General features: G+C 42.5%; 1 protein-coding gene across 1 annotated transcript in view; it reads left to right on the forward strand.

Annotated features, from left to right (window-relative positions):
- LOC104079342 (semaphorin-6A-like) overlaps positions 1–9,824 on the forward strand; it is a gene marked incomplete at both ends in the record, with an annotated part of 25,170 nt that overhangs the window by 13,958 nt on the left and 1,388 nt on the right. Inside the window, 4 exons of the mRNA XM_009581353.1 lie at positions 47–127; positions 1,955–2,013; positions 3,825–3,845; positions 3,978–4,028. Coding sequence (XP_009579648.1) covers positions 47–127; positions 1,955–2,013; positions 3,825–3,845; positions 3,978–4,028 — 212 coding nt within the window. The remainder of the gene's footprint in view (positions 1–46; positions 128–1,954; positions 2,014–3,824; positions 3,846–3,977; positions 4,029–9,824) is intronic.

The raw sequence follows: 9,824 nt of genomic DNA on the forward strand, positions 1-9,824 counted from the left end.
AGGCGGGAGCACTCATGAATGCCACCTTGTGCTCTTCTTTCTCCAGGGCCTGCATAGCGTCCAGAGACCCCTACTGTGGATGGGTGAAGGAGAGCGGGGCATGCACGCAGCTGGTCCTTGGCTCCAAGTGAGTAAGGGCTCTGGCTGGGGGAGTCGTGAGGCTCTGGCGGTGGCGCCAGGCGGTCTTAGGCAGAGCTATTTGAAACATGGGGCTCTTAGGGAAGGAAAAATGTGGGAAGTGTTTGTTTCTACCTTATTTGCATTCACCTCTGAAATGTCTTACAAATTTTTTTGATGTGAACTCTCAGCTGATTGGTAATTGCTGAAAGAGGAGGAAGAAGAAAATGAAAGAGCTGTACTAAGGTCCGCGTGTTGTTGAAAGGAGGGAACTGGATGGGTATGTCTGGACCAGCCCACACTGGAGCCATCACAGCTGATTAAAGAGGCAATAGAATCCAAATTAAATTACTGAAGCAATTTGTCCACTGAAAACAAAACCAGTCCTCCTAATTTACTGTGCATTAGTAAGAGGAATCACAGAGCACAGTAAGAGCTTAAAACAGGTTCAGAGAAGTGCTGGATCTCCCCTTCCTTAACAGTAGAATTTAATTATTTTATAATAATGAGGGTCTGTGACGGTTTGTTTAAATGTGGTTACTAAAGCCTCCTTGCAGGGAGCAGACCCACTTCTGACCTCTCATTTCTTGGCCGCATCTGACACACCTCACGCTTGCCCACTCTGAGGTACAGCTATGCTTCCTCAAGGTAGTGCTGTAAGTGTAGCACAAACATCACACAACCTCGATAGCCCCACAGCCGACCCCACTGAACCCCACTACCCCACTGAGGTAGACTATTCCTGACTGGACATTTGGTAGAATAATGTTAAAATGCACCTGTGTCCGTATCAGGTTTTCTCAGCATTCCCAAGTGCTTGCACTTCCATGGCAAGCCATAGGGGACTTCTGGACCTTACTCTTAAAAGCAGTTCCTGTGTTTATCAATAGATCCATCGAGACAGAGGCAGCACAGCTTGCGGTGGTGCAGTCCAGAGGCGAGCAAGGCAGGTCTCTCTGTGTCCAGTGCATAGCCCTTAGGAGGGGGATCCAGATCAGCTGTGAAGATGTCTGGTGAACTTCTAAACTAGCCAACAGGAGGCAGAGATGTTAGGTGCTTTCCTGGAATAGGTGACAGTTGAGCAGGAGTTTTAAGAACATGGAGTTGGCAATGAGGTGCCTGCAAGGGTAGTTATGCCTCAAGGGCAGGATCCTAACTAATGTAGACAAGGGCTTCTGTTGATGGTTTTCCAAGGCTCTTGTCATTCACCTTTGACCGTACAGGAACTTGGAAGAACAGGTTCCCTAGTTATCCAAAATCACAGGCAGAGGTTAGGAGCATAAACTGGGCATGTCAGCTAGAGAAGCCTGTGAGTGTTTTTCAATAGAGCCCCTTAATTCAGTGGAATGCCTTCTGTGGACTGGACCTTATGCCTGCAGCCTTACGAGGCTGCAGCCTCGTCCAGTGCAGTACATAAATGATTGCTGAAATGCAGGTTGTCTTCCCCCAACACTGTACCTACCCAACGGGTTAGCTTCCTTCTCACCTCAAAGTATTGGTGCACTTTGTCTACCATATGGACAAGTTAAGGTAGGATCATAATTTCTCCTGATAATGTCATATATTACAGAGTTAACAAAGTTTAAAAAATACGAATCTATTTGCCTCCCTTGACAATAAAACATGCAGTGGATTTTTTAAAAGTAATAATAAAAAGACAAAGCATCATCAGAAGCCAAGAAGTCATTAAGCAATTTTGCAGCCTTTGTTTGGAAGTTCCAAAGGAATGGTCAGTTTCGTGGTGGGGCTTTATTTCAGCTGCACATGTGATAATTTCTTTCTGGTAGTGCCTGTGACTGTTGTTATTCATACTGTTTTGTTTCTTTCTATTATTTAGACTGGCATTTGAACAGGACATAGAACACGGCAATACAGATGGCCTGGGTGACTGCCAAAGTAAGCAAAGCTTTTACCCCCTATTTACCATGTGTCACAGCATCCTTCTGAATGCCTCAAATCACCATTACCTGTCAGGCGTTCTTTTGTAGCAATGTAAGCCACAACAGGGACAGCAACTGTGGCTGGTGATGCAGGTTCAGAAGAGGAATGGTTGTTTAAATGTATTTAAAGAAAATAGCCCAGTTGGTGTGATTTGTACAAACACCAGACTGCAAAGCGGTTATGTAGTGAGAAAATCTCAGTTCCAGACGATATTGGTTGTAACAATGGCATAATTAATTGGGTGTTCATTGTCTTTATTAGCCATGGTGGTTGGGTTGTTTATGTAGATGTATAGAAGTGGCTTGGTTTCTTGGTATAGACTGTGATTTGGACTACATTCCCACGGAGGACAGGGAGACAGTGAAATACATCTTCAGCTTTGGACCCAGATCAAGAAGTGGGAACTACTTAGTTTGTGAATTTTAGTGGATTTTACACATAGGCTGGACAACATAGTGGTATTAAGGGTCAGGCACTACTGACCCTGCCTAAGAAATTTTAATGGTGAACCTTAGGTATGAACTGACAGCATGAGCTGGAGCTTAAACACAGTCTTCATAAACATTTACATTTTGCACTGAGGTGCTTAAAAGCGCACAGCTTGCACTGCATGCAAAGAAACCTTGCATGCTGATTTCTGAGCCTTCAGGAATACCAACATCTGTGTTCAGGACAGCTCTCGTTCCAAATGGTCTTGCCAAGGTTGTTTAATTCTGAGCCCCAAATATTATTTATAAACCTTACGAAATCAAGAATCACATTCTTTTTGGTGCAATTTGCACTGATGCCTGTAGATGCAATAAAACTGCTGAAGCTGAAGAAGTAATGTACAGTGAGAGAGTCATTACTTCTGGAATACAGAGCAAAATAACGGAGGGCTAGAGTGTGCTGTGGGGTACAGTGCAGGCCAGCTGCTCTGGAGAAAGCCAGAGCCTTCTCATGCCCTGTGCATCCTTGTTCCAGAGCCATTTATTACTGCGATGACTGTGCTTGAGGGAGTACAAGGATTTCAGCCTCTGCATGCCCTCCATCTCAGCTACACCTCCCTCTGCCTCTGCCCTAAGATAGGGTTATGTAGACTGTCTCTAAGCTTTTCGAAGAAGGTATACACGTAGTCCCTCCTGTGCTCCCTGTAAAATGGGTTAGCAACAAAATCAGGTCAGTTCCCAGCTGGTGCAACTTTGCCCTTTTCAGCCAGTTCTGCTCTCCTTGAGCAAATAGGTTGTACCTGATGTCAGTTAAATATAAAAGGAGGGTAGGATTTTATTCAGGAACCATTGTGCTCATGGAGAGAGATATCTGCTCCTGTGCAGAAAGCAACAAAGCCCATACCCTGCTTAAATCCCTCTTTAGCCTTGAATGATGCCTTGAACCTTGACACTGCACAGGAGTAGATTTCATTCCCTGCTAACCCAGCTGATCTTATTACTTCATATGGTGTTGGGTCATGTGAGTTTTGTCCTCACTGACTCACGTTGCTGGATGCATCATTTGTAGTGCCTTGGGTTAGATTAGGACTTGGTCTTGCAAAGAAAGTCGTGGCAGGGAGGACACTGGCCTTCCCACTTGGTATCCCTTGCACAGGGCTGGTCATGACACTTTCAAAGCCAGACATCGTTTTCGGGTATGTCTGAATATTAGTTTTGCCTAGGTTCTTAGGGTACTAATCACATACATAGAAATATCAGCTGAAGCATAGAAACAAACTATTAAAAAGAAAAAAAGAGAGAGAAATAATGATTTTTCCCCTGTTATTTGTCTTTCAGATTCCTTCGTAGCCCTGAATGGTAAGGAAGTTCTTAGTTTCATTATTTACTGACAGCAAATCCATTTTGGAGGAATCACTTTTTACAAAACTTTTAAGTATTTTCATACTTGTGTTTTATTTAATGTTTCTTCCCAATTTATTTTGTTCATAGACATTTCAACTGCTTCACCTGATCATGAAATGTCTTACAACACAGTGTATGGTCAGTTTATGGGTGTTTTTAAAAATTCTCCCCAGATCCTTGTTTACCTAGTAGTTCCTCAAATAGCCATTACCCTTTTTTACTTGTTTTGTGTTGTTTTTGAGGGCCTGATTCACTAAACATAACTACGATTAAGTCGTACCTCTTGATTTTCAATCCCTCTTTTCTAGTCCTCACTCAAAACTGTCTCCATTGAATTAAAGTCAGATATGGCCTATTTTAATGGCATGCCAGCAGACGTGATTAAGAGCATGCTTCATCTGAACACTCAGACAAAGGAACACTTGGGTATAGTGATGCATCCTATCTGTTCACCAGGAAGAACAAGATAGCAGCTCACATCCCACTCATGAGTCGTCCAGGCTGGTGTCATGACTGCTACAGCAGCCAGTCAGAGATACCTTAGGGAAAGGAGCAGAACTGTCCCTGGGTTACAGAAAGATCTCTCATAAAAATTAACCTGTTACCCGTGTCAGTTGAGAGTGGGTTATGCCTCAATTCCTGAAAGTTCCTGTCACTTCTAGGGTGAGTCATTTATGTTGTCCATGCTTGCAGTATCTTAATGCCTGAATGGTTCCTGGTCTGTAAAAAAAAAAGGGGGTTGCATAGCAAATTAAACAACCTGAGCTGAAGAGGAGCATTTCTGCAAGCGTAGAGTAGCAGTTTCCCATGAGGCAGCTGTTAATCTGCGCTTACAGTACTTTCCACCACTTTGTTCTGTATATTTGGAAGTGGATTACGCTGGTACTTGGAGTGCAGATAAACGTCTTCGTGAGGAATTATTGCAGAATAAATAATCACTTTAAATTCAAACCTAGACTTACATTGCAATAGTTTCTCTTTATAGACATCCTGAACAAAGACAAGTACTCACAAGCTAAGAGGATATGTGGTATTGCTCCCAGTGAAGTCAATGGCAAACTTCCATGTGGGATGGGAGCTTGCTTGTGTAGTTGCTTTCAGGCTGTACAACACTAACAGTTCATCAGGCTTAGGGCAAATTCACCATATGTTTGGCTGAATGTAGCAAGAGGTAGGTTAGTGTGCAGTTGCAATGAACATTTAATTGATCCCTTCATCTCGTGCCTGCAAAATATGTAGGTACAAAGCAGAACCAATGACAGCTCAGTACAGCGGAATATAAATAACTGGAGGCACAGTAATACTGTTCAACATTTGTAAAAATAAAATCAAATTCTCCATGTTGTTTATTACCTGGAAATGGAAAATGTGCAGGTGAAACTTGTTTGAAAGTATCATAATGAAAACCAGTGAAGGGAATATACAAAATCAAAGACAGGCTGAGACTTCGTAATGTATAGAAGACTCATGGTTTCATCTGCATGTACAGCTTATACTTTCTTTCATTAGAAAATTGCTGTATTTCCAATGCACAGAGTAGTAATTAAAGAACAGTAATAGTAAAAACCGTACTGCTGAATGTAAAGAAAAAGAAAATGGCCTTGGGTATAGTGCTGATGTGCCAGAAACGTCCTAGGTTTCCTGCTTCTAAGTGCATTTGTAGGCTGCACAGTTATAGTTGTAAGGCTGTGGTTCTGGATCCCATCAGCTACCATAATAGCAGGGACTTCAGCAAAAGCTGGAATTTTAATCTGACAAAGAAAGCATAAAAATGGTTCAAGGGAGCAGCAGAGTGAAAAAAGCTGTACCAGGGAGTACAGGTTACAAAAGGGGTCCGTTCTATTGTCCCGGCATGTCAAGCCCAAAGACAGACTCCATGAATTAACCCAGCTCTTCAAGTACAACCCTACTGCCAGATGCAATGGAGAAATGCTGAGCCAACATTAACATTGGTTCCCATTCATGCCCTGTCTTTCGCAGATGATATCATTGACCCTCCTCAGGTACATCCTGACAATGTGGTCTCTAGGCAAGCCAGCTCTTCCTTTCATGGGTTTAGTTGAAATACCTATTCTGATATACCCAGTGTTTCTTTTCACCTACCATGGCAAAATACGGAAGGAAATGTGCTAGTCACCTCTATTGATCTTCCACATGAACGGTGTAAAAAATTCCAGCATGCCGTAGTAAACCAGTCTCAGTAAACATAATCATGTTTGCTAACTGTAGTGACTGCTCTGAGTCATTGTTTTTCTTGAGAAAACTAAAATTTTATAAATGGTGCATTTTAATGTTTTTGAGTACAGTTAAGTGCATAAGTAAATGGCATTTCAAAACAGATTAAATCTCAGAACGCTGGGATATACCAGAATGCCAACCAAGTGAATGCTCAGGGTGCTTTTGGATCCAGTGGGCTAAATATATCCAAAGGCATCTGAAACTCCAGTTGCAAAAGAAGTCTTAAGGCCTGATTCCCTTTTACTCCACTATAAATCAACTCACTTCAACAGACTTACTGCCAATCTGTAGCAGCGTGAATGAAAGGAGAACCTAGCCCTTAATCTTCCTATTCTTGGCATCAGCCTCCTCCTCAATCTGGCAGATGGGCTCCCTTTTCTGGGGCAGTCTCACGTGATCAGTTGTAAACAAGAGCAAAGTCCACACAGGTGACTGTTCAGGTGCATCCCTTTGACAGCCAAGGAGAAGACAGCAGGCAGAAGGTCTGACTGCAGACGGTCAGAGAGAAATGAGACAGGAGCCACATATTTAAACAAGGAGATTAGGCTAGATTCCTCTGCAAAATTGTAAGCTGCTTCAACTACCTTTGGAAACATCAATTCTTAGTGAACTGGGCCCTTATTTTACCCCCTAGCCATAGTCCTTTCTCCCTCTGTAGTATTGATTTAGCCTTTCCCTCTAATTGTCTAATTAGGTTGCTATAGCTGTTAATAGGATAGTGTGCAGACATCTTAACCTCTGAGATCCTAATGACTTGTGCATATTAGAGCAACTAGCAAATACATATTGAATCCCTGTCTTTGTTTTAAACCTGAAAAAAACTCCTTATATTTTACAAGTGCACTTCAGAACGAGCTGTAGCTACAGAAGTGCAGCCCTTCTACCCATGCCTGTAGACACTGAGTGCTTTTACTCTCCTTCTGTTACTTGATTACAGCACTCCAAATGAAAAGTTTTTGCAAATAATGGAAGCACCTAAAACAGATTCTTTAAAAGTGTGTCTATTTTGGTTTTCACATGTTTGCTTTAAACAAAGAAGTTTGAAAAGCACTGTGTTTTAAAACAAAAAGGGGATTGTTTTAAAACAAAAGCGGTATTGTCTTTTTAGATGTTTAAGTGTTAACCGATATTAACATAGAGGTACTGGACACATCTCAGATATGCTAAAGCCTCTTTAAATTGCAGTGAAGCCTATTTACACAGTCAGAGTGGTAAAAATGATGTGATGGAAAAAAAAGGCCCACTACGTGTTGCAAACTATACAGCACATTGTAAAGGTTAATAATGGCTGTGTGTGAGAGGGCCAGGACTGGGTTGCCTGCCACTTCAGTCTTTTCCTTGTTTATGAGAGAGACTTAACTAGCTCATACATTTGTGGTGCCACTCTGCTCAGAGGTGAAATTCACCCAGCGGGACTGGCTGTTCAGGCACTTACAGGACACAGTGGCTGGTCTGCTTACAGGCAGTAATAAGTGTTCGCAGAATACAGCTCTAACACAAGTGGGACAAGCTATTAAGGTCTAATCTGCTCCTGCCCTGCTTCCTCAAAATCAAATGGAAGAAAGTTTATCTCAGTTATGTGTGGAAGGTTGTTTCTCAGTGTGTACTAGACTAACACATTAGTAACAGAGCGAATAGACTGATTTCTTGTGTTTGTGTGAATCCCTTCTCTACCTAATAACCATCTGGTACACATTAGTATCTTCACAAAGCCTTAGCTTTCCATTACGAAGAAGTTCTTGATGTATTTGCAGCATATGTTTCAGGAAATCTTTTTTTCAGAAAATGTGTCCCTTAGGCATATATTTCCTGTAGATTACTGTATTAAGAAATGTTTTTCTTTAACCATACTTATGGCTTTTCCTTAGAATTCCCCCTTTAAGCACACCTAAAGTGCAAGTGTCTGGACAGAGATATGGGCATATAAATGCATATCAAACACAGGCATAAAATATGATTGCTACTTGGCAAGATTTTCTTCTCTTTTACCTCTTTATCAAGGTATGACTAATTGCTTTCTTATGTTGAGTGCAGCACTATTTGTAGGCTGACCAAATATTGTACACATTATTGCGGTTGCTGAATGGGGTATTAACTTGGAGACTGGAACCCCATGAATGCTGGCACTGTGGTTTAGTCCTTAGGGAAAAGAAGACTTGGAAATCTCTTAATTTCCATTTTCTGACCTGTTCTCTGTCCCGTTACTTCTCCTATTTCTTTGGGATGAGCACAGGAGTTGACAAATGTGAAATGGTATAGGGGTGAAAGCTGTCACCCTCCAGCATATTCTTGTTTCAGGAGGGCAAGTGTTTTCAGTCGTGGGACCTCTACCTGTCCTTTTGGCAACAGGCAGCCCTGCTGCAGGACTGCTGTGGAGCAGGCAGCACATTTGGATCGGAGTCCATCATCCATCTAACTGTGTGTTACCAATGCTCCCAGCCATGCTGTGGCTTACGGAAACTTTTTAGAAGTGGATAATATTTGGCTTCTCTTTTCTATTTGAGCGACATTAAAAGCTCTGTCTTCAACAAAATACAGCCTCTAATTCACCGTGTTAAAGAAAGATGGCTGAGGGAAGCCACACTTCCTATCATGAGAAGCAAAAAATAATACAGTGCCCTTGTCTCAGTATAAGCCTTCGGCCTGAGGTCCAGAGTTAAACTGTGTTAATGATTAGCTGTAGTAGCTGAAGGTTGGCTCCGCGGTGAGAATGCTGTGAATCAGGCCAATTTTCCCTGCCAAGCAGGGAAAGGAGTCAGTTTCCCTGACTCCTTACTGGTCACAGGAGTTAGTTGTGTCCATGTCCTATGCAAAACACAGTCCAAAGTGTTGCCATGTATAATCCTGTGTAGTAAATCAAAAGGGCTCCTTGAAAATATGTGGAGGAGCACAGACATTTTCTTCCTCTGTAAGAAGATTAATATTCATCATAGCAGCATCTTAGTAGAAGCTGCAGCTTTTTTGCTGACTTCATCAGTAGTTCAACCCCATGAAGCTGGTGAAAGGGCTGGATAAAATGAAACACATGGGTGCATTGAAAAACTTGGGAGCATTGGTGGCCAACATTTAGATTTTTGGTTGCTAGAGTGAAATTGGGGACCTAGGTTCATCAGCTCTCTGTGCGCTTCTGAGAGCTGGGGCTGGATGGTTTTGGAAGCCATCTAAAGCAGCCTTTTTGAGATACAGCTTCCGAAAGCTTTATGCTTATCCAGTGACTGTTTAAAATAACATACAGAAGCACAGGCTCTACCAGCCCAGCTCTGTTCCTTCTCTGTGAGGCTCTAAATTTGGGCTCCTTGTGTTGCTCTATCTCTGCCCCAGTGAGTTTCAAATTATTTTTCTGAGCAGTGAAACAACATCAAGGGAAGGAGCGGGCAGAGGGTCACTGCCAGGGCAGTCTGTAGCCTGGTGATTGGACTCCTCTCCAAGGGAGACTCGTGTAAGGGAGGAAAATTAATTTGCGGGGCTGTTAAAAAGGAGGCAGGAGAAAGGAGGGCTGCTGTCGGTCTGTCTGGCGGTATCTGAAGAGAAAGCATTATCTGCCATTCTGTCTGTGAATAATCTGATTCTGTTAGTTTGTGTTTGAGCATGTTTCAAAACCCCTCTTTTGATAAGCTCTTTCAGGAAAGTAGGTAAAGGGAAATACAGTTACTCCAGGTCAAATTAAGCAGGCCCAGAGCTGCTTGAGTCCTGCTG

Source organism: Fulmarus glacialis, unplaced genomic scaffold (assembly GCF_000690835.1).
Source record: "Fulmarus glacialis isolate BGI_N327 unplaced genomic scaffold, ASM69083v1 scaffold42487, whole genome shotgun sequence".
In the NCBI taxonomy this organism is placed as follows: Eukaryota; Metazoa; Chordata; class Aves; order Procellariiformes; family Procellariidae; genus Fulmarus; species Fulmarus glacialis.